The 25,882-nt window shown below is 43.1% G+C and overlaps 1 protein-coding gene across 1 annotated transcript in view; it reads left to right on the top strand.

Annotated features, from left to right (window-relative positions):
• The first annotated feature begins 520 nt into the window (after nucleotides 1–520).
• The window catches only part of LOC118361112 (inactive heparanase-2), a 51,073-nt gene continuing 25,711 nt past the window's right edge, over nucleotides 521–25,882 (top strand). Inside the window, exons 1-7 of the mRNA XM_052470233.1 lie at nucleotides 521–549; nucleotides 1,028–1,236; nucleotides 3,322–3,493; nucleotides 6,488–6,535; nucleotides 17,970–18,063; nucleotides 20,385–20,491; nucleotides 20,760–20,874. Of these exons, the coding sequence (XP_052326193.1) occupies nucleotides 521–549; nucleotides 1,028–1,236; nucleotides 3,322–3,493; nucleotides 6,488–6,535; nucleotides 17,970–18,063; nucleotides 20,385–20,491; nucleotides 20,760–20,874 (774 nt within the window). The remainder of the gene's footprint in view (nucleotides 550–1,027; nucleotides 1,237–3,321; nucleotides 3,494–6,487; nucleotides 6,536–17,969; nucleotides 18,064–20,384; nucleotides 20,492–20,759; nucleotides 20,875–25,882) is intronic.

Genomic DNA, 25,882 nt, shown 5'->3' with positions numbered 1-25,882 from the left:
TGCGTTTAGATGATGAGTCAGGCTCAGATTGACGGGGTTAGGTAAGGTGGACTGTAGTACTATAGCGTTTAGATGATGAGTCAGGCTCAGATTGACGGGGTTAGGTAAGGTGGACTGTAGTACTATAGAGTTTAGATGATGAGTCAGGCTCAGATTGACGGGGTTAGGTAAAGTGGACTGTAGTACTGTAGAGTTTAGATGATGAGTCAGGCTCAGATTGACGGGGTTAGGGGTAAGGTGGACTGTAGTACTGTAGAGTTTAGATGATGAGTCAGGCTCAGATTGACGGGGTTAGGGGTAAGGTGGACTGTAGTACTGTAGAGTTTAGATGATGAGTCAGGCTCAGATTGACGGGGTTAGGTAAGGTGGACTGTAGTACTATAGAGTTTAGATGATGAGTCAGGCTCAGATTGACGGGGTTAGGTAAAATGGACTGTAGTGCCGTAGAGTTTAGATGATGAGTCAGGCTCAGATTGACGGGGTTAGGTAAAATGGACTGTAGTGCCGTAGAGTTTAGATGATGAGTAAGGCTCAGATTGACGGGGTCAGGTAAAGTGGACTGTAGTACCGTAGAGTTTAGATGACTCGGCAGGCTCAGATTGACGGGGTTAGGTAAAGTGGACTGTAGTACTGTAGAGTTTAGATGATGAGTCAGGCTCAGATTGACGGGGTTAGGTAAGGTGGACTGTAGTACTGTTTTAGGTGCTGTAGTAGGTGTTTTTCAGAACGAGTCGGGATCACTTAGTTTCGATAAATCATTAAATCTGTGATAGGTTTGTAGCTCCATATATTCCCACAGTCAAAAATGAATCTCGCCATCTAATGTGGAGTTCCCACCACCACAGATCCTACAGTAGGAGGGGATAGGTCCAGATGTTAGACAGGGCACAGTTTATCTAGCTAGTTTTACCTAGCATACTGGAAAAGAAATGTCCCATATCTGTTTTCAATGTTTATAAATAATTATTTGTAATAAAGTTAGCCCGGCCACAATATGATTGACAGTTACCTCAAATATTTTGAAAAGAAACAAAGTTACAACTGCGTCTGGTTTGCTCCCAGCCAGGTCTTTAGACAAACTGTACAACTTTGCCGAGTGTGCTGGTCTGCATCTGGTCCTTGGGCTCAACGCCCAGCAGAGAAACCCTGACTCCTCCTGGAACTCCTCCTCAGCACTCAGCCTCCTCAAATACAGCGCCGGGAAGAAATACAACATCTCCTGGGAACTGGGCAACGGTCAGTATCTATACAACATTATATACTATATATTATATCATTTATGCTATTTAATACAGTAGAATTATAAAACATTAGGTAACACTGTACTTGAAGTGTATACACAATGCATCCCGAACACCTTTATGAAACCATTTCTAACACCTTTATGAAACTATTTCTAACACCTTTATGAAACAATTTCTAACACCTTTATGAAACTATTTCTAACACCTTTATGAAACTATTTCTAACACCTTTATGAAACTATTTCTAACACCTTTATGAAACCATTTCTAACACCTTTATGAAACCATTTCTAACACCTTTATGAAACTATTTCTAACACCTTTATGAAACTATTTCTAACACCTTTATGAAACTATTTCTAACACCTTTATGAAACCATTTCTAACACCTTTATGAAACTATTTCTAACATCTTTAGAAAGGATTTCATAACACCTTTATGAAACCATTTCTAACACCTTTATGAAACCATTTCTAACACCTTTATGAAACTATTTCTAACATCTTTAGAAAGGATTTCATAACACCTTTATGAAACCATTTCTAACACCTTTATGAAACTATTTCTAACACCTTTATGAAACCATTTCTAACACCTTTATGAAACTATTTCTAACATCTTTAGAAAGGATTTCATAACACCTTTATGAAACCATTTCTAACACCTTTATGAAACCATTTCTAACACCTTTATGAGTGTAGCAGTATTGTTCATAAAACATATATGTATTTATCCATTCTACACTGACATTTTTATTTTCACAGGCACAGTACCCAAACCCAAAGTATTATCCTAGGAATACGTTTTTGACTTAAGTTGGCAGAGAACATGCTGTAGGTCTAACATGACATTTACAATTGGTGCACCAGGGCTTATTTAGAAAAATAAGTCATGATTGAACAGAAGCCATTCAGAGAGTGAAGAAAGAGTAGAGAGAGAGTGTAGAGAGAGTGTAGAGAGAGTGTAGAGAGAGAGAGAGAGTGTAGAGAGAGAGAGAGAGTGTAGAGAGAGTTTAGAGAGAGTGTAGAGAGAGAGAGAGTGTGTAGAGAGAGAGAGAGTGTAGAGAGAGAGAGAGAGAGAGAGAGAGAGAGAGAGAGAGAGAGAGAGAGAGAGAGAGAGAGAGAGAGAGAAGATGGGGGGTATTTCGGGATGCTCAAGTATGGAGTGGTTTTAAAAAGTTGACCCGAGAACACCTGCCAATATGAAAGACACAAACAGTATGGCCAGCAGGGGGGAACTATAGGGGTCTGTGTTTTTATTTTGGGGGGAAATTGAGCCTCCTTCTGGCGGAGACCATCAACACAGATGGAGAGAGAGAGAGAAAGAGAGGGATAGAAATAGAGAGGTGGGGGACCTCCCTGTTATCTTGGCCCATTCTCCTGGCAAGTCCTCCCTCCAGCAACATTACAATAATGACAATTTAGTTAACGCTCACTTACTGGGCACTGAGAGGAACATATGTTGGACATTGCCTCTCTCTCTCTCTCTCTCTCTCTCTCTCTCTCTCTCTCTCTCTCTCTCTCTCTCTCTCTCTCTCTCTCTCTCTCTCTCTCTCTCTCTCTCTCTCACACACACACACACACACACTCTTACACTCTAACACTCTCTCTCCACAACACTCTGGGTGTCTTCTTTAACAGTGCTTGCGTTAGAATTGACACACTCTGTGTCTTTCTGTATTACTGTGTACATAGGGTTCCATTCAAGGACAACATAAAAATGTCAGTACTGCCCAAGTTGTGTTTAGCAGCAGACTGAGCTAGAGGGGGTCTGTGACGTTATGGTGTTGAAGTGTTTCTACTGTTCACTTATGGAGCAAAGATCCTCCCCCAAGGTGGAAAACTATCTGACCAAGTCAAGCTCTCCAGAAACAGGATTTAGCTGGGAAATAAGCTGGTAGAATGTATTGACAAATTAACCTGAATGAAGATCGAAGTAAATGTCTATTTGTTTTAAAGATTGCCATTTGCACTCCATCTTTCACCAGAGTGGAATGGTTGTTGTGAAATGGTGGATCATACTGTTTATATCACTTTCCTGACCTTTCATTTCGTCCCTCTCTCCATCTCTCTCCAGAGCCTAATGGCTACCGTAGCATGATGGGTCAGACAGTGAACAGTACCCAGCTAGCCCAGGACTACACCCTGCTGAGAACGTTACTGCAGTCTGTACGCTACTATAGCCGAGCACACCTCTTGGGCCCGAATGCTGGACGACCACGCAAAAACGCCATTCTGCTGCTCGATGGGTGAGTCACTTCACTGACACCGTTGTCACTATATGGCCACACTACAAGGTCCTGAACTATGGTATGGAGTTATCTTTTGGAAACGTGATTTAAGCAACACACACACACACACACACACACACACACACACACACACACACACACACACACACACACACACACACACACACACACACACACACACACACACACACACACACACACACACACACACACACGCCCAGTGTTTATGTAGAAGCCTACAGTCTGATGGTCCCAGGCCCTGGTATAGTTAAATAGGCTGTCAGCTGTATAGAGTGTCAGTGGATTGATAAGGTGGCCAAGCGATGTCCCACCTGTCCCCTCGCTCTCTCTTCTCTCCTCTCTCCTCTCTCTTCTCTCTCACAGACCAGATACTCTGCGTCTCTTATACACATTTCCACCCCTCTATCTTAGACACACCATTGGGTCTTGCCAAAAGTAGTGGATTTTTTAGGTTAATTGTTGGATTTGTTATGTGTTAAATGGTGGATTTTTTCCACTCCAAAAATATGTATTTGGCAGAGCAGCATTTTTTTGCATACCTTTATGATGCTTATGTACACTGTACAAAATGTAAATGCAACACGTAAAGTGTTGGTCCCATGTTTCATGATCTGTAATAAAAGATCTCAGAAATGTTCCACAAAAAGCTTATTTCTCTCAAAGTTTGTGCAGACATTTGTTAACATCCCTGTTTGTGAGCATTTCTCCTTTGCCAAGATAATCCATCCACCTGACAAGTGTGGCATACCAAGAAGATGATTAAACAGTATGATCGTTATACATGTGCACCGTGTACTGGGACAATAAAAGGCCATTCTAAAATTATCCGTTTTGTCACACAACACAATGCCACAGATGTCTCAAGGTTTGAGGGAGCGTGCATTTGACAATCTGACTGCAGAAAGGTCACGAGAGCTGTTGCCAGAGAATTGAATGTACATTTCTCTACCATAAACCGCCTCCAACATTTTTTTTGAGAATTTGGCAGTACATCCAACCAGTGGCGAGTGGTTTGCTGACGTTAATGTTGTGTACTGAGTGCCCCATGGTGGCGGTGGTTTTATGGTATGGGAAGGCATAAGCTACAGACAACGAACACAATTGTATTTTATCGATGGCAATATGAATGCACAGAGATGCTACAGACAACGAACACAATTGCGTTTTATCGATGGCAATATGAATACCGTCACGAGATCCTGAGGCCCATTATCGTGCCATTCATCCACCTCCATCACCTAATGTTTTAGCATGATAGTGCACGGCCCTCTGTCACAAGGATTTGAAAAACAATTCCTGGAAGCTGAAAATGTCCCAGTTCTTCCATGGCATGCATTCTCACCAGACATGTCACCCATTGTGTCACGGCTCTTGTTGTAATGAGGATCGGACCAAAATGTAGCGTGGCACGTGTTCATGATTCTTTATTAACCAAAACACTTGAACAAAACAACAAAGTGAAAAAAAACTAAACAGTTCTGTAAGGTGCATAAACTATACAGATAACAAATACCCACAAAACACAGGTGGGAAAATGGCTGCCTAAGTATGATTCCCACTATAGACAGCTGCCAACGATAGACAGCTGCCTCTGATTGGGAACCACACTCAGCCAAAAACAAAGAAATAGAAAACATAGAAATACAGAAACTAGAATGCCCACCCTAGTCACACCCTGGCCTAACCAAAATAGAGAATAAAGGCCTCTCTATGGGCAGGGAGTGACACATTGAGCAGGTTTGGAATGCTCTGAATCGACGTGTATGACAGCGTGTTCCAGTTCCCGCCAATATCCTGCAACTTCGCACAGCCATTGAAGAGGAGTGGGATAAACATTCCACAGGCCGCAATCAACAGCTTGATCAATTCTATGTGGAGGAGATATGTCGCTCTGCATGAGGCAAATGGTGGTCACACCAGATACTGACTGGTTTTCTGATCCACACCCCTACCTTTTTTTAAAAGATATCTGTGACCAACAGATGCATACCTGAATTCCCAGTCATGACAAATCCATAGATTAAAGCCTCATTTATTTATTTCAATTGACTGATTTCCTTATATGAACTGGAACAGTCAAATCTTTGAAATTGATGCGTTTTATTTTTGTTCAGTATAATAAAGGCTGCTAAAAATAGATATGCCTGACGTCAATGTTTTGGCTAGACCTTTTCTGTAGGTACACGTCAATAGTTATAACATTTACGTTAGCAATACTTACTACTATACAACTCTTACTTACTATAGCTGAGCTGATGAGTTGGATTTAGAGAGTCTTTGTGAATTACGAGGCAGGTCCTCCTCTAACTCCTCCTCTAACTCCTCTCTGTTCTCCTCCTTTCCCTCTACCGGTCTTTCCCCTGGTTTGACCAGTCTTTCCCCTGGTTTGACCAGTCTTTCCCCTGGTTTGACCGACCGGTCTTTCCCCTGGTTTGACCGACCGGTCTTTCCCCTGGTTTGACTGACAGGTCTTTTCCCTGGTTTGACTGACAGGTCTTTCCCCTGGTTTGACTTTGTCTCACGGTCACAACCTCTGTCTCAGGTGTGTGTGTGTGTGTGTCTGCCACAGTTGTCTGCTTAAGAAAACAAAGGCCAAATGGACGGAGGTAACATCGGTGTCAGTTAAAAGATGTAACCAAGACTAAACATCTTTAACTGGTGAGAGTGCCTTTCTGACAAGCTGTTTAGACAGAAGAGTCTGGACATGTCAGAAAGACTCTCAGACCCAAATAAGGAGAGTTTCAGGTTGAGACTACCCGGTCCTCATGTCTTGTTTCTCACGTGTCTCTTTGGCTTTAACAGTTAGAAATACACACACTCACTGAATCACACACGCGCACACACACATTGACAACCTGGTCAAGAAGCCAAGACATATGAAACTAATGAAAAGTCTGTGTTTTATTCCAAAATGAAGTACTGGTATTTCAGTGATGCTGTAAACTGAATATCTTGTGTTTTTATTCCCAGGTTCATGAAGAACGCCGGTTCTGTTGTGGATGCTGTAACGTGGCAACAGTAGGTATTTTACCCCTTTTTCTATCCTATATCTGCATACCTGTATCACTTAGCTTAATACACACAGTCCCTATATAATAATCATCATCATCATAATAACAATAAACAAGTTCTCATTCATAAAACCTCTTAAAATGTATAAAGTAGAATAAAAATGGTTTCCAGTCAAACTGTTTCCAGGGAGAAATATTTTGAAGGCTTTTATAAAAAATACAAGCTATAGTGAGAACCAGCTGCTGAAAGAATGGCATGGTTTTAGTTTGGTATTTTCCCTCACACTCTCTCTCCTCTGCTTTCCTCCCCATTCTGACTTGTGGTGTCGTTCTTGAAGTGACTGAGCGGCTAAAGACATGTCTGGCTGTTGTTGTGGTTTGTAATGGTCATTGTTTTACAGGCAAGAGGAACTGTGGTTGACATTCTGCATCGCTGTCAGAACGAAGTAAAATAGTCTGTGCAGTAGTTTCAAAATAAGGGAATATTGCTGTTTTGTGCCAAGGTATTCACATATTTGTCTCATTAACACGCGCACACGCATGCATGCAAACACGTACAAATGCACACACAGACACACACCACACTGCTAGAGACGGGTCTCGTTAAGGCCAAGGTCAGGCTAATTAAGGGATTGGGAAGAGGAAGGTTTAGCACCACCCACACTGGCAAAGTCAAACCATATGCTTACACACACACACACACATACACACACATGTCCTGCCAATTACCCTCTTTACACAACAGGACTAGGTTTTATGCTAGCCAGACTGCGTGACAGATAGGCTGACCTCTATAAACCAACTTTTAACCAATAAAAGCTCTGAAAAGGTGCCACTTTGACCAACAGTGAAATACACTTGCATGATGACTAACCTTGCCTAAGATCTGAAGACATGCTATGTGAATGATTCGGTCTTGTGTTTTTCTATAGAGAGAAAGTTGCACCAATCCATCCATAATAACAGCACTTCCTCTAGATGGTACATATTAGAATTGTGTTGAACAACTTGGTTTAGTTATACAGTTTACATATTGGAGTCATTTGGCATGGAACAGCATGTTACATGTTAGGAACACAAAACAGGTGTTACCCCTGCTAGAGTGTATCTGTGACCAGACAGTTCACCATGCATGTTGTCTCCCTCGGTCTGGCATTCTGTAGGGGAGCTCAGGTAAGAGGGTTAGGGATGATTAGTGTAGCACTAAGCATCCACACCTCTTATACACAGACAAGCACGCATGCAGGCATGCACACACACACACACACACACACACACACACACACACACACACACACACACACACACACACACACACACACACACACACACACACACACACACACACACACACACACACACACACACACACACACACACACACACACAAAAATACAACAGGTATATCTTCCCAAGCTGACGCTAACATACAGTACAGTACATGTTTTCAATGTTCTCTTTCTCCAGTACTGCCAGAACTTCCCCTGTCACTTCCCTACTGTTGTCTTCATCCTCATAGTGTGGTTGTGTTCTCTTTCAATTATTTGTTTTGATATCTCACATGAGCGTGATTCACCAGAATCTCATCATCTCAAAGAACCAATCACATATGTCTGTCGGGTACAGACAGGTCGAGAGGCAAATGATGTGAGCAGCTCCCCTCATCATAAAGAGCCACTCGCTCACCTTTTGATCAATCTCACCTCTCTTCCTCACAAACAGTCATTCTCTTCGCTCTCCTCAGCATGACTTGATCCGTTTTCCAAGTTCATCTGTTCACAGGTGTGCTGTGAGGTTACTCCGCCGAGTGCAGGTTTTTCTTCGCTTGTCTTCTGTGTTGGGTGACTTTATCCCCTTCCCCCCAGTTTGTGTCCAGTACCCATAATGCTCATATACTTGGATAGAACGAAAGCTTTGCACAAGAGCGACTAGCTCTTTGTGTGTTTTGTGAGAGACGTCTCTCTCGTCAACAGTTATCACGGATTGTGGAAGCTATTATATTGGCCTATAATAGCAAGGGGTTACAGCCTCCGGATGGCCTGAGGGCTCACTCCACCATGGGTATGGCTACTTCTTGGGTACTGTTCGAGGGCATCTCCTTGCATACTTTTATGACGTTCTACGGGCTAAACGTCATTGCGCCTTCTTTGGCGTATACTGTCCTCAGTGTCGGGGCCTCTGAGGGTTGATACGTTGAGACTAACTGGCTTCAGAGAGCATTCTGTGATACGGGAGTTGGCCATATCCCTCATGTGAGATCGAAACTAACAACTGAAAGAGAACTTAAGGTTATTTGCGTAGCCCCAGTTCTCTGATATTATGAGTGAGATGTCTCACCACATTCAAATAAAATAACAGTTTATTGTTCACGTACACAGTTTAGCAGATGTTATAGCAGTGATTATGCTTATGTTACTAGCTCCTAACAATGCTGTTAAATGTCCAACAAGTACACAAATAATAATAAAAAACAAGAACTCTTGAAATGGCAGAAAGAATCTAATTAACAACCCAAATAGCACTACACCATTCCTTACTAGCAAGAACTTGAGGAAGTTCGGCATGCTCAAGAATGATCAGAGGGTAGGCGAGTGGGGGGATGAGGGGAGGGGCTCACCTTATTCGCCCCTCGACTTGCCTGTTTGCGACAGACGTGTGTGATTGGTTCTTCGAGCTTCTGAGACTCTTGTCAATCCCCTTCATGTGAGATATCTCACTTGTAATATCAGAGAACCGAGGGTTACGCAAGTAACACGTTTTGGCTTAGCGGGAGTATTGATCCATGAATAGAGACCATGTAGTCAGAAGACTGAACACTCAGCAAGAGGACTGATGTTTTTTTACAGCTACAGTATATGGAGAAAGTAGAGAAAATAGAGATAGCAGTGGGAGGAAGAAAGAGCAAAGACTCCACACTTTATTCACTGTCCCACCGGACTCGTAAATCCTGAGGGCCCATTCCCCTGGAGGGACACATTTTATTCATTGGTGGAGCTTAGACCCTCACAAACACTCACACTCACACATACACACGAGCGCACCGTTTGTCTCTTGTCTCCCTTTCGCTATCGCTCTCCTTCTTTCTCTCTCACTTGTCTCCTTTTTCTCTCTCTCTGATCCCTCCCTGCCTTCCTCCAATTCTTGTCACTTTCTCACTCTTCCCTCTGACATCTTAATACTCGTCTCAGACTAAATCTGGTATTTATCTACATCTCAACCATTTCACAAGTCAGAGAGAGAACCATTGTAGAGGGGAGAAAGAGGAAGAATGTGAGATGAGAAAGAGAAGGAGAGAGATTGAAATTTAGCAAGAGAGAAAAGACAGAGTAGTACAGTATATAGATACAGCCAGAGAGAGAGAGAGAGAGAGAGAGAGAGAGAGAGAGAGAGAGAGAGAGAGAGAGAGAGAGAGAGAGAGAGAGAGAGAGAGAGAGAGAGACGAGAGAGAGAGAGAGAGACAGAGAGAGAGAGAGAGAGAGAGAGAGAGAGACGAGAGAAAGGCTACTGCTGTGAGGAAAGGTGATTCATCATTGTCTTGGTAAAGAATGTAATTCCAAATAGAGGATACGTTCTGTTCTCTACAGATGTGTTCACGCTTTAATTCTTCCCATAGGTAGAGGAGCAGTCAGATCAGCAGACAGCTTCCCTACAAAACTACTGTGTACTATGTATTTTTGTCGGACAAAGTTGGCCACACATAAGTGGTATCATAACCCAGTTTGGTAGCGTTTTGGTAACCCTTGATGGTAAAAGATTTGATAGTTTTCCTACAATTAGGTCCCACTTTAAAAAACAAAAATTTATAAAGGCTTTATATAGAATACATAAAGTCTTCATTAGTAGAAAATAGATACTTCACAAATAACTTCCTCTATGTACAGTACATGGTAACACTTTAGTTGAAGGGGGCATACATACATTCATACAAGGCATTAATCACACCTTTATGCGTGTTGCCGTATCATGCATAACAAACTTTATAATACATTTATTCTTCATCATTCATAAGAAGTTTTCAAAATGAAATTCCCTTGAAATACCGTTGAGAGTTAGAACAGTAGAATACACAAGGTGCAGTTTATAAATGTGGTTGTGCATCAGTAGTCTTTTTCTCTTGACAGTCATTTAGGCCATGTCAGCTAAACATTTGAATCATGGTCGAATTACCAATCGGGGTCTCACTCAGATATTACCAATCAGGGTCTCACTCAGATATTACCAATCGGGGTCTCACTCAGATATTACCAATCGGGGTCTCACTCAGATATTACCAATCAGGGTCTCACTCAGATATTACCAATCAGGGTCTCACTCAGATATTACCAATCAGGGTCTCACTCAGATATTACCAATCAGGGTCTCACTCAGATATTACCAATCAGGGTCTCACTCAGATATTACCAATCAGGGTCTCACTCAGATATTACCAATCGGGGTCTCACTCAGATATTACCAATCAGGGTCTCACTCAGATATTACCAATCGGGGTCTCACTCAGATATTACCAATCAGGGTCTCACTCAGATATTACCAATCAGGGGTCTCACTCAGATATTACCAATCAGGGTCTCACTCAGATATTACCAATCAGGGTCTCACTCAGATATTACCAATCAGGGTCTCACTCAGATATTACCAATCAGGGTCTCACTCAGATATTACCAATCGGGGTCTCACTCAGATATTACCAATCAGGGTCTCACTCAGATATTACCAATCGGGGTCTCACTCAGATATTACCAATCGGGGTCTCACTCAGATCTCTCACTCAGATATTACCAATCGGGGTCTCACTCAGATATTACCAATCGGGGTCTCACTCAGATATTACCAATCGGGATATTACCAATCGTCTCACTCAGATATTACCAATCGGGGTCTCACTCAGATATTACCAATCGGGTCTCACTCAGATATTACCAATCGGGATATTACCAATCGTCTCACTCAGATATTACCAATCGGGGTCTCACTCAGATATTACCAATCGGGGTCTCACTCAGATATTACCAATCGGGGTCTCACTCAGATATTACCAATCGGGGTCTCACTCAGATATTACCAATCGGGGTCTCACTCAGATATTACCAATCGGGGTCTCACTCAGATATTACCAATCGGGGTCTCACTCAGATATTACCAATCGGGGTCTCACTCAGATATTACCAATCGGGGTCTCACTCAGATATTACCAATCGGGGTCTCACTCAGATATTACCAATCGGGGTCTCACTCAGATATTACCAATCGGGGTCTCACTCAGATATTACCAATCGGGGTCTCACTCAGATATTACCAATCGGGGTCTCACTCAGATATTACCAATCGGGGTCTCACTCAGATATTACCAATCGGGGTCTCACTCAGATATTACCAATCGGGGTCTCACTCAGATATTACCAATCGAGGGCTCACTCAGATGTTACCAATCGGGGTCTCACTCAGATATTACCAATCGGGGTCTCACTCAGATATTACCAATCGGGGTCTCACTCAGATATTACCAATCGGGGGCTCACTCAGATATTACCAATCGGGGGCTCACTCAGATATCACATTAAAAACGGCAAACATTTCTCTCCACTCATTGGCAAAATGTGTCAAATTCAAGGAAATTAGCTGTAACATTTTTGCTCCCGGCCCCATGGCAAAATGTGTAGTAAAGCAGCAAACTTTAAAACTGCAAAATGTTCTTTGTGGCCCACATCAAAGTTGCCCATTTGTGCTGTAAGACATCCGTGCTCTAATACACTATCCACGGAACTGGCTAGGAGCAGCACATTTAGTTACTGTGTGCACAGAGTGTTTTGTATCCTCTCTCTTTCAGTGCTGCGGGATGCCACTGGGTAAACAGCCCTTGGAATTATCAATAGTATCTCCACCCTCCAATTATGTTCATACGCAGTATACTATACGCAGTAGATGTTCTGTGTCAATTTGACCCCGTAGCCATGAATAAGTACAGAACATACAGTAAGAAGGTGGATCTGAAGCAAACAGAGTACCTGGTCGACAGTGAGTCCTAGTCTGGAGCACACATCGTAAATGTCATGTTAGGCCTGCAGCATGTTCTCTGCCAACTTAAGCCAAAAATATGTGTTCCTACGATAATACTTTGGGGGTTGGGTACTGTGGCTGTGAAAATACACATTTCTAAATAAATGTACATATAAAGATATATTTCTGTGTTACTGTTAACTTTTCGTTCTGAAATGTTATGAAGGTTGTTATAACTGATACTGCGAGGTGTTATGACTGGTTTCATAAAGGTGTTGTGAATGTCTTTTTTATACCCCCTTCAAGTAGAGTGTTGTCGGCAGCATTGCCAAATGTGACAAAACCCACTGTGTCAATTCCCCCAAAAAGGGTTACATGATGACATGATTGATAATAGCCTAAACCTACCTGAATTCAATGGAAACCCATACCACGTTAATGGCACTCATAAACTGTACATTGTGATTGTATTAGATCAGGTACTTCCAAAAATACTTTGACAATAATTAGTATATATAATTTATCTATATTAAACACCGTATACATTATCTTATGAATCTTTATTCTGGGTGGCAGGGAAGCCTAGCCTAGCTCAAATCCCCATCTGACAACGTACAAATCTGCCGTTCTGCCCCTGAACAAGACAGGTAACCCAGTGTTCCTAGGCTGTCATTGAAAATAAGAATTTGTTCTTAACTGACTTGTCTAATTTAATAAATGTTAAATTAAAGAGGAACTGAACCCCCCAAAATGATCTGGTTTAAAACGGCCTGTGGCATTGGTAGTAGTCATATACAGTGGGATTAATGCCGTTGATGAAGATGAGCAAAATTGTCTGTATAAAATAAAGAATTCAAGTACTGAGCTTTACTGTATATTATTTTACGCTAATACAATTGCTCAGAGAAAGAGATTTTGTTTTACAAGTAATACTTTTTTTTTCTCTAAAAGATAGGGTTAAAAATGATTGCCACTCCTGTTTTCTATACCTTTCTATACCTCACCTAAGTCACCTTGCGAGGATAATGGCATTGAGACTTTTTCTAAAAATGTTTTCTGAGATTGAATGACACATTGGGAGGAATCTTAGACCATTCCTTCATAGAGAATCTTTCCAAATCCTTGATATCAGTCTGCTGGTAGAGGCAACCAGGTTTTTGGCTAAAATGTCCTAGTACTGGGTAAAGTCCATGATGCCATTGACCTTAACAACTCTGTACAGTGTCCCGAGAGGCACGTAGGTTGAGATCTGTGGTGACACAGATTTTCTCCCACATAGCAGGGTCATCTGTGCATTGACTTTCTATATTGTCCAGCAGCTTCACTTGATAAGCCGTAAGTAAGGTGGACATGTTAGGTGCTCTGACAGAATGGGCTGCTGTTATGTACATTTTATGACAAATGAACAAAAGCATCCCTCTTGTTCGGGAGGGTGGTGTTAACCAACAGGGATGCACTGCGTGAGGGATTAAGGTAGGTTACCGTTAGCCAGAGGAGGCTCCACCGGAGGGGCCTTATGGAAACTGGAAACACATATATGCATGTTCAGGGTAGGGGAACAATTAGGGGTTAGTCTACCAGAAAAAGGCTTTTCCCAGGACCATTTTGCCTCCTTTAGGGAAGCCACAACTGTCGGAATGCTAGGTTTGGTCAGGGCTGATTGCGGTTGGAGTCTCCTCCACTCGTACAAATGGTCCGGTGGGACCGGTGGGACATTGAGCGTGTAATCCCGGATGGGATTAGCAACCTCGTCACCGGCTGTGCCCTTGGCGGTGCACCTGGGGACGGGTGCAGGTGTTTGGGAGGGAGGAAGTGGGGACTCAATTCCTCCATCTTCGGGCTCAAAGTTGGAGAGGCTGCTATTAGCATGAGCCTCATCATCTTCTATCTCTCCCTCTCCCGAGATTGTGTCTTCGCTAAATAAGGGAAGAGAGTCAAGGTTGTCAATCACCTCCACCCAGATGGGTACAGATGAGCGCTTGTCGCCTACCCTGGGGGGGTACAGATGTGGCTTGGAGTGGGGGGTACCCGGAGCAGGAGCATTTCTTTGTCTCCTTCTCTGGCTAACCTTAAACAGTGTGCTGCAGTGCAGATAAGACTCCGGGTAGTTGACTGCCTCTCAAGCATGCTTGTTTCCCAAACAGGCAAAGCAGAAAGGATGGGAGTCTTTCTCTGAGATGCAAGACCCGCAGGGGCAGATATGGGAGCTCGTGCCTGGCTTGGGTCATCCGGGCAAGGGGAGGTGGTAACCATGACTCTAAGTGGGCTACAAGCCTGTCGTAAATTGTACTCAGTAACCCGGAGAGCACAGCAAGGTGGAGTTGCTCTACAGGTTAGAGGGCTCTCAAGACCGCAAAACCGGAAGGTAGGACCAGTCAGCCTAGCCAGTAAAGGTGCTGGTGAGCTAGGTGAGAGAAGAATACTACCGTGCAGGTAGAGAGAGCTAGCGAAGGAGCTAGTTCTAGTCATGTGCTTCACCAATGCGTAGCTGCGTAGCCAGCTAGTCCTGGCATTTAGCTTGCTAGCATTCACCTCAAGTGTTAGTAGCCTAGCTTTAGCAAGCACACTGCTAGCTGAAGAGAATGTACGTTCTTTGTTAGCTAGCTACATTAGCTTAGGGTGTGGCTAACCAAATCACAAAAGTCTCTTTCCTTTCTTCCACTGTGGTGGGAATAAGTAACAGGAAGGTACATGGGCTGGTAGAGTGAGATGGAAGCTACCCATAGTGAGAAACCAAACAAGTAATTTAAATAGAACGTGTGTGAATAACTATCTAAATACTGTAGTGTTGAAGGGCCAGTATGGGGCACCCTTCCCTCTGATCTTAAGATCAAATCCCAATGCCCCAGGGCAGTGATGGGGACATTGCCTTGCATAGGGTGCCATTTATCAGATGGGACATTAAACAGGTGTCCTGACTCTCTGTGGTCACATGTCAATCCCATGGCACTTATTGTAAGAGTAGGGGTGTTAACTCCAGTGCCCTGGCTAAATTCCCGACCTGGCCCCATTTCCATCATGGCCACCAAATCATTCCCCTCCTTCCTAATTACCATATTTATTTGTATATTTTATTTAACCTTTATTTAAAAAGGCAATTCCGTTAATAAGAACAAATTCTTATTTACAATGACGGCCTACTAAAAGGCAAAAGGCCTCCTGCGAGGACGGGGGCTGGGATTACAAATATAAATATAGGACAAAACACACATCACGACAAGAGAGACCTAAGACAACAACATAGCATGGTAGCAACACAACATGACAACAACATGGTAGCAACACAAAACATGGTACAAACATTATTGTGCACAGACAACAACACAAAGGCAAGAAGGTAGAGACAACAATATATCTTGCGAAGCAGCCACAACTGTCAGTAAGAGATGGAGATAACTCCAGCTTGAGTGCTTTTGTAGCTTGTTCCAGTCGCTAGCTGCAGGGAACTGAAAAGAGGAGCGACCCAGGGATGTGTGTGCTTTGGGGACCTTTAACAGAATGTGACTGGCAGAATGGCTGTTGTATGTGGAGGATGCGGGCTGCAGTAGGTATCTCAGATATGGGGGAGTGAGGCCTAAGAGAGTGTTATGCAATGGGTATTCAGAGATGACCAGTTTACAGTATATAGAGTACCGTGATGTGTCCTATGAAGCGCATTGGTGGCTAATCTGTTGGCCGAATGGTAAAGAACATCAAGCCGCACAAAAGCACCCTTACCTGCCAATCTTTAAATTACGTCTCCGTAGTCTAGCATGGGTAGGATGGTCATCTGAAACAGGGTTAGTTTGGCAGCTGGGTTGAAAGAAGAACGATTACGATAGAGGAAACCAAATCTAGATTTCACCGTATCCTGCAGCTTTGATATGTGTTGAGAGAAGGACAGTGTACCATCTAGCCATACTCCCAAATACTTGTATGATGTGACTACCTCAAGCTCTAAACCCTCAAGAGGTAGTAATCACACCGGTGGGGAGAGGGGCATTCTTCTTACCAAACCACATGACCTTTGTTTTGGAGGTGAGTATAAGACTGTATCATCTGCATGTAAATGGATGAGAGAGCTTCCTACTGCCTCAGCTATGTTGTTGATGTAAATTGAGAAGAGCGTGGGGCCTAGGATCGATCCTTGGAGTACTCCCTTGGTGAGAGGCAGTGGCTGAGACTACAGATGTTCTGACTATACACTGCACTCTTGGAGAGAGGTAGTTAGCGAACCAGGCCAAAGACCCCTCAGAGACATCAATATGTCACTCCTCACCTCTCCACCGGATAGCTGATGTGTGGTGAGCGTTGTGGCACAAATGGTTTTCTGTGTATTACCCAAGTGGGTGCTACATATTGGTAGTGGATGAGGTGAGTTTCCCTAACTTACAGTGCTTTGAGTACCTGGAAAGTGGCTATATCTAAAAATACAATCAATATATTGGGGGAGCTCCCGAGTGGAGCAGCGGTCTAATGCACTGCATCTCAGCGCTTGAGACATCACTACAGGCACCCTGGTTCAAATCCAGGCTGTATCACATCCTGACGGGATTGAGAGTCCCATAGGGCAGCGCACAATTGGCCCAGCATCGTTTGGGTTTGGCTGGGGTAGGCCGTCATTGTAAATAAGAATTTGTTCTTAACTGACTTGCCTAGTTAAATAAAGGTTACATTAAAATATTAAAATATATATATACTGTACATATAGCTTACTAAATTTGACAAATATAGGTCATATTTGCTAATATTAAATAATGATTATTAATTGGTGAACATAGTATTTCTAAATGGTTTATTACTGGACTTTCTTATGAAGCGTTAGTAAGGGTTTCAGTTTGTGTGTACCATAGCCTTTTTTCTCATGATAATGATACTTTTGATAAGTGCAAACTCTAAGTGTAAAGTGTAGTGAGAGTCAGATTATAACCAGTTAATGATATTAGTGTTAAAAAAAAAAAAAAAACACTGAGAGTTTTAAATCAACACTAAAAGTGTTGAGTCTGTGGACCCATATAGACACTAGAACAGTTGTAAATTAACACACTACTTAGTGTAAATCTATATTCAAAGATTTCCCAGAGTGCCTTGCCTTTCGAGCAAATTGTAGAGTTACCACACATCAGTGATGTGTATGAATTTCATGCCCCTATCCTAGGGTAAAACTATAACATTTTGGCTTAGTCCACAAGATTGAAAATGAATGTGACAACCATGTCTCTATCACTAACAAATTCAGTCATGGGTGGTACATTCTACAATTTACCTGAAAGGCAAGGCACCATGGAAAATATTTGAAGTAGTGTGTTAATTTAACACTGTTCCGGTGTCTATATGGGTCCACAGACAACACTTTCAATGTTCATTTAGTTTTTTTAACACTGGAGAATTTGCTGTGTGCATTTATCAGAAGTTGCTTGTATTCTGTTCTGAAGTGTCTGTGTGTCTTGTTGTTCTGTCTGTAGCTACTACATGGATGGCAGAGTGACCAAAGTAGAGGACTTTCTGAAGACGCGCCTGCTGGACACCCTGACCCAACAGATCACCAAAGTACTCAAGGTGAGAGAAAGGGAAGTGTTGACACAGGAAAGGTCAGTCATTATGTAAGTATGCTTCACCAAATCACCTCCGTTACACGTGTCTCTTCCCAACCCCTGCCCCAGTGCTCTCCTGTCCCACTGCCTTGTCCCTCCATAGGCCTACCTCTGTAAGGGCACAGTTCCCAGTTCAGTTTTATGGATCTCAACTCTCAGATCTGGAACAGTAACTTCCCTCAGTGGGAAGAAAAGGCCAGAAGAACCAATCTGTCATGCTCACAATTAAGTAACAATTGCTACCAACCTATAGTCACAGTCTCTGAACTGATAGAAAATACCCAATTATTGTCTATTGTAAAAGAGAGGACCCACCAAAGCACATTAAAACAACCATAGAACAATGTGTGCTGCCCTATTGTGTGTGTGAGTTTGTGTGTGTGCGCAGGCGTGTATGCAAGCGTGTTTGTGCTGTACTGTACGTGCTTGTGCGTTTCCCCATTTGCTGTCCAGTAGTAATGGTTTGCAGCCATGCTAGGAGAGAGATTCTTTGGAAGCTGTTTAGAGCAGAGAGAATAGGTCTTCCGGACAGAGATCCAGGTGTGTGGTTGTGTAGAGTTAGTATAAATGTATGTGCGTATTATGTGTGAGTGAAAAAATGATGGAGTGAGTGTTTAGTTTTTTATTAACTAGGCAAGTCAGTTAAGAACAAATTCTTAATTATAATGATGGCCTAGGAACAGAAGGTTTACTGTCTTGTTCAGGGGCAGAACGACAGATTTTTACCTTTTTACCTCAGGGATTCGATCTAGCAACCTTGCGCGCGTGTGTGTGTGTGTTAGTGTGTCTAGGGCCCTGTGAATGTGGATAGAGACAAATACTGAAATAAAAGGTCAATAAAGATACAGGGTAAACTCGGTCCGTGTAGCTATTTGTTAGCTATTTATCATTTGCATTGCTTGGGGATCCAAGCTGTTCAAGAGCCTGTTGTTGTCAGACTTGATGCACCGATACCTCTTGTCCTGTGGCAGCAGAGAAAATAATCTTGGGTGGTTGGGGTCTTTTCACACCGCCTGATATAGAGGTCCTGGATGGCAGGGAGCTCAGCCCCAGTAATGTACTGGGCTGTTCCCACAACACTCTGTAGAGCCATGCGATTGAGAACGGTGCTATTGCCATACCAACCAGTGATACAGCCAGTCAATATGCTCTCAGTAGTACAGCTGTAGAACCTTTTCAGGATTTGAGTGCCCATGCCAAACTTCTTCAATCTCCTGAGGGGGAAGAGGCACTGTCGCTCTTTCTTCACAACTGTACGTGTGTGTTTGGACCATTTTAAGTCTTTAGTGATTTGGACACAGAGGAACTTGAAGCTGTCTACCTGCTCCACTGCCGCCCCATCGATGTGGATCTGCTCCTTGGTCTTACTCTGGCACCACACTGTCAGGTCACTGACCTCCTCTCTGTAGGCTGACTCATCGTTGCCGGTGATCAGGCCTACCACCATCATGTTGTCAATGAACTTGATAATGGTGTTGGAGTCGTGCACATAGTCGTGGGTGAACAGTGAGTACAGGAGGGGACTAAGCGCACACCCCTGTGGGGCCCCTGTGTTAAGGATCAGGAAGTCCAAGATCCAGTTGCAGAGGGAGGTGTTCAGACCCAGAGTCCTAAGCTTGGTGACAAGCTTGGAGGGGATAATGGTGTTGAAGGCTGAGCTGTAGTCAATGAACAGCGTTCTAAGAGAGAGAGAACAAAGGCATTTAATCCCATTTATAACATTTGAAGGTGTAACCTTCCAACCCAAAACCAACCACAATTGACCAATCAAACAATAGCAAGTTTACAGTAACCTAAACACTCCCAGGTCCAATCTCCACAGGGTGTCACATAATCTAAAGGCTTATGTTGGGGGTGAGACCAATGTAAATAAGACAGAACTCCTGAGAAGATAATAAAACACTTTGCATAATAGAGTAATTCAGAGTTCACCCTGTACAGAAACAAGTAACCACAGAGATCATCCGTCCATATAGTTAGCATCAGTGGGGTCACAGCCAAGGTCTGCCATAATCAACCCCGACCCTGGAACAATTAGGGTTAAGTGTCTTGCTCAAGGGCGCATCAACAGATTTGTCACCTTGTCAGCTCGGGGATTAAAACTAGCTACGGTTATTGGCCCAGTGCTCTAACCGTTAGCCTACCTGCAGCCCCTTTCTCTTTCTTTCTCTGATCTGATCCCCTATTTCTCTGTTGTCTGTTCTCCCCCCTCTCTCTTGCCCCCTCTCTTTCCTCTGTCCCCTCTGTTTCCGCTCTCTCTCTTTCCTCACTCTCTCTCTTTCTCAGGTAGTGAATAGCCATGCACCTGGTAAGAAGGTGTGGTTGGGGGGAGTAGGTCCGGCGTGGGCTGGAGGAACCAATAACCTCTCTGATACCTATGCTGCTGGCTTTCTGTAAGTACAATCAACCTATAAATCAATCAATCAACCTATAAATCAATCAGTCAAATGAAGTATCATCGCACTTAGGCATTATTCTCACCTTGTGTGTGTGTGTGTGTGTGTGTGTGTGTGTGTGTGTGTGTGTGTGTGTGTGTGTGTGTGTGTGTGTGTGTGTGTGTGTGTGTGTGTGTTGTGTGTGTGTGTGTGTGTGTGTGTGTGTGTGTGTGTGTGTGTGTGTGTGTGTGTGTGTGTGTGTGTGTGTGTGTGTGTGTGTATTCAGGTGGCTGAACACTCTGGGCATGGCAGCGGTGCAGGGGATTGATGTTGTCCTACGACACTCGTTCTTTGACTATGGATACACACACCTCGTAGACCAGCACTTTAACCCACTACCGGTGAGTTTCACACTCTGCTTTATCATAAAAGTTCAATAAAGGTCAAATAAAAACAAATAAAATAAAAATTCTCATGAAAGCAGTACTGGACAAATCATTCCTTTCTACTCTCACTGGATAACAAGGGCACATTCATTGGAGCTATTGCTACTCTTAGTCAATTTTTTGGTGTGGCTTTGGGTAGCTACTGTAGACTCATCTCAGTCCTCTGTGGCACCTAGCGTTCTTTCCCGTGGGAGCTATTAGGCCAGATGAAAGGCGTTTAGTGGTGTTGACTGGCTGGACGCGAGGGCGAATCACTGTGTAACCCTAGCCCTTTGTCAGTGACCAGGATGGTGTCACGACTCTCCCCTTCCCCCCATCACAAAATGTGTGCCCCTCTGTGTGCAGCACTGGCCTGGTGACAGATCTGCAACCTGAGCTGTAGGTACGCAAAAGGCTGGTACTCCCCCTCCGGCACTGTCTGCAATGGTGCAGTCCAGTCCTGGTTCCCACCACTGCCCTCTGCTGTTGGGATTGGACTATGCTGCATCAGGGGTACAAGACTATGCTCAGGGCAAGCATTACACCCAACTAATCGTTTGCCAGATGATATAGTAAGTTGATTAGTTGAATTAAGGGTTTTAGTGCCAAGTTGGAACAAAAGCCTGCACCCTATGTGTCACCAGGACCAGGACTGAAGGACTATTCACTTATTTAGGGGAAATTGAAGAGGGCGGCCAGAGATCGAGATAGAGACATCCAAGACTCTTTGATCCAGACAGAGAGTCAGTTCTACAATGCTACTGTGGTGCCATGTTCATAAAAATGATTTATCAGCATCTGGTGGATGCCTAAAGAAGATGTGGAGAACTTCTTACTTTATTTAGCTGCTGCAGGGATGGGTGGTGTTTATTAGGGAGACCGCTCCAAAACTAGCAGACAATTATTTCCCCTCCTGTTCCATTCTCTGTTTCTGGGGAGAATGCCCCCCGCTAGGATCATAATGCTTTTATTGTGGCTGGGCGTCGGACTGCTCTACCAGTCTACCTGCTGGGGGAACCACTACAGGCCAGGCCCCAGAGATGCATTCACATGCCAACCACATGTCCCTTTCCATCTCTCTGAACACTCATTGGACACCGTTCTGACATTTGACTCAGTCAAACCTAGGACTCACTTTATCCGCTCACCCTTCCTCAACCCCACCACTACTATTCCTCTCCTCCATGGTCTAGGTCCAGTAGTTGTAGTGGGTCTACCTACTCCTTCTCCCTATCCTTTCTCCGTCGTTCTGTTTTCCTCTCCTGAACTCACTCTCACTCAGTCTATTTTTGACCTAGCACATGTGAAGAAGTTTGGGATGTGACAACAGCTTAGTGTATTCGCCTGCTTCCTGGGTGGTTTGTCTGTTAACAGATATGAGCCTTCCTCTGCTCTCCCTCTTTATAGGCCTCTCTTTTCATCCTTTTTTAGCTCTCTCATTACTTTTCCATTCTTCTACGGGACCCCATCATCTCTCTCTCTCTCTCTCTCTCTCTCTCTCTCTCTCTCTCTCTCTCTCTCTCTCTCTCTCTCTCTCTCTCTCTCTCTCTCTCTCTCTCTCTCTCTCTACACTCTCTCTCTCTCTCTCTCTCTCTCTCTCTCTGTCTCTCTCTCTCTCTCTCTGTCTCTCTCTCTCTCTCTCTCTGTCTCTCTCTCTCTCTCTCTGTCTCTCTCTCTCTCTCTCTGTCTCTCTCTCTCTCTCTCTCTCTCTCTCTCTCTCTCTCTCTCTCTCTCTCTCTCTCTCTCTCTCTCTCTCTCTCTCTCTCTCTCTCTCTCTCTCTCCATTGTTGGATACACCGCTGGGTTTCTGATACATTCTAGGCTTTGTCTCTCACCATAACAGTAAAATGTTAAGTGGCTATAGTTATGCAATCCCAGTTCATGTCATGACACTACACTGTAGCTGCCAAAGAGTGTGTTAACTGTGTGTTTATTCCTATCCACACAACATTCTTATTTACTCTGTCTAGGATTCCAGTGTTTAAGGACACAGAGGGCTGTTGAAATAAATGCTTCTCTGGTTTTCTGTGTTCTATGGTTGATAAAATTGTGTTTTTGTGTTACTGTTTACTGCAGGTTTTCATATTTATGTTTTATACGTGCCCCTAATTAAAACAGACTGCACATTGTTAACCCCTCTCCTAATACAGTCACTGTAATTAAAAACATGAATCCTACCCTCTCTTATTCAGTTAGTGTAATTAGAAGCATTAAATCACTAATGGGCAAGGCCCTGTACTGATACAGCCTAATGGTTAACCTTACACTTTTATCTGTAAGGGCTGTTGTTAACAAGCTTTCAGTCACACAGTCTGGCTCTCATTTAGCCTGCACTCCCTCCTCTTCTCCTGGCCTACTGCCCTTTCTTCCTCCCTCATCTTTCCCTCCCTCTAGGGCCAGTGTTATGGGTGGGACTTAGGGGGCCTGGCCTACCATACCTCCTTGCCCTCCCTCCTCTTCTCCTGGTCTACTGCCCTACTGCCCATGTATCTGATGCTATCTGGCCAAAAGGAGTATGGCATGTCATGTCATATTATTTTTGGCCAGACAGCATCAGATACATGGGCTTCATATAGTAAGACAGAGGAGCGCTGTCAGATGCTTGCACAGATGCTTTTCTCCGGTGAGGTAGTTTCAGTCATTTGCGAATTTAAGGAAAGTTAGCGGTTGCCCAGTGCACTGTTCGGCTGCTGGAATTATTTTGGACAAACGTGCAAAGGTAACCTACTTTTTAAAGTGATTTGTTTGACAATCAGATGAAAACATGACAGTTAAATTACGTCTTTACTATAAAACCGATTAAAACAATTTTACCATAGGAGGTTCCGTGAAAATAATAGTGCCACCACCTATGGAAATCAATTTCCCATCCAACGGATTGGTTCTGGAACCTGCCCTGCCTCCTTCCTCACTAGGTAGATGCTGAAGATTCTCCCCTCTCTATTGACTGTAATGTTTCAAACACAAGTTCTTCGCCATCCAGTTCTTTCTCACTACTGTATGTTATTTACCCATGAAAGTGGCTACTAACAGTATGCTATAATAAAACGGATACCTTTAAACTACCAAATTCTCACCGTGGACTATGTACAGTACTATCCGTCCCTGATTCTCTCCCTGCTCTTCAGATGTCTAACTGGGCACATCCTGTAGGCAACTCATTGACATCTCCATCTCTCTCAGTTAGTAAATCAGGCACACAGATCAGCCTGGTTAAACCTGTTCATTACACACAGCTCTGACTGATCAGACAGAGAAAGACTACTGTGGAGGTCATGAAGTTTCACTGACCTGGTGGGTTTTCTCTCTTGGAGCCCAGGTTAGGCAAACCAACATATGTATATCTATAGACTCATAGAATATAAGATTTGATAAAAGATCAACAGTTCTGGTATTGTTGCATAATGAAGCTACTCAACGCTTTTGAAATAAATAAGAAATCCATCAAATATTATAGCACATAAATAATTGTATAATGACAGACAAAAAGTCAATGTCATCCATCAGTTTAGGTGGGAATTCATGTTTAAAGTTCGTCGAATATATATATATATACATACACACACACACACATACACTTTTTATATATAAGACCCATGCTATCCTATATAAACCATATATGGCCTATTTATGTGTTTTGTTATTATATTGATAGAATAATAATATTTGAAAATAACAATTTGCATATACACTTGAGTATAGTTAAATACATTTGCATTAAATTACCCTCTATCCAACCAGCGTCTTAATACAGTGCATTCAGAAAGTATTCAGACCCTTTGACTTTTCCTACATTTTGTGACGTTACAGCCTTATTCTAAAACTGCTTAAATCGTTTTTTCCCCCTCATCAATCAACACACAATACCCCACTGTCAAAGTGACCATCAGGTTTTTGGTCTCCTCCCTGACCAAGACCCTTCTCCCCCGATTGCTCAGTTTGACCAGGCGGCCAGCTCTAGGAAGAGTCTTGGTGGTTCCAAACTTCTTCCATTTAATAATGATGGAGGCCACTGTGTTCTTGGGGACCTTCAATGCTGTACACATTTTGTTGTACTCTTCCCCAGCTCTGTGCCTCGACAAAATCCTGGCTCGGAGCTCTGCAGATAATTTCTTCGACCTCATGGCTTGGTTTGGCTTGGCTCTGACATGCACTGTCAACTGTGGGACCTTATATAGACAGATGTGTGCCTTTTCAAATCATGTCTAATCAATTGAATTTACCAACAGGTGGACTTCAATCAAGTTGTAGAAACATCTCAAGGATGATCAATGGAAACAGGATGCACTTGAGCTCAATTTCGAATCTCATAGCAAAGGGTCAGAATACTTATGTAAATAAGGTATTTTTATGTCTAAAAACTTGTTTTTACATTGTCTTTATGGGGTACTGTTTGTAGATTGATGAGTTTAAAAAAAAATCCATAAAATGTGGAAAAAGAGAAGGGGTCAGAATACTTTCCGAATGCACTGTACAGTTGAAGTCGGAAGTTTACCTACACCTTAGCCAAATACATTTAAACTCAGTTTTTCACAATTCCTGACATTTAATCCAAGTAAAAATTCACTCTTTTAGGTCAGTTAGGATCACCACTTTATTTTAAAACTTTTGAAATGTCAGAATAATAAAAGAGAGAATGATTTATTTCACATTTGATTTCCTTCATCACATTCCCAGTTAGTAGCATTGTCTTTAAATTGTTTAATTTGGGTGAAACGTTTCGGGTAGCCTTCCACAAGCTTCCCACAATTATTCGGGGAAATTTTGACCCATTCCTCCTGACAGAGCTGGTGTAACTCAGTCAGGTTGGTAGGCCTCCTTGCTCACACATGCTTTTTCAGTTCTGCCCACACATTTCTATGGGATTGAGGTCAGGGCTTTGTGATGGCCACGCCAATACCTTGACTTTGTTGTCCTTAAGCCATTTAGCCACAACTGGAACTATGCTTGGGGTCATTGTCCATTTGGAAGACCCATTTGTGAC

The sequence above is a fragment of the Oncorhynchus keta genome, chromosome 2 (assembly GCF_023373465.1).
Source record: "Oncorhynchus keta strain PuntledgeMale-10-30-2019 chromosome 2, Oket_V2, whole genome shotgun sequence".
Lineage (NCBI taxonomy): Eukaryota > Metazoa > Chordata > Actinopteri > Salmoniformes > Salmonidae > Oncorhynchus > Oncorhynchus keta.
This window is presented reverse-complemented; position numbering and strand designations above follow the sequence as displayed.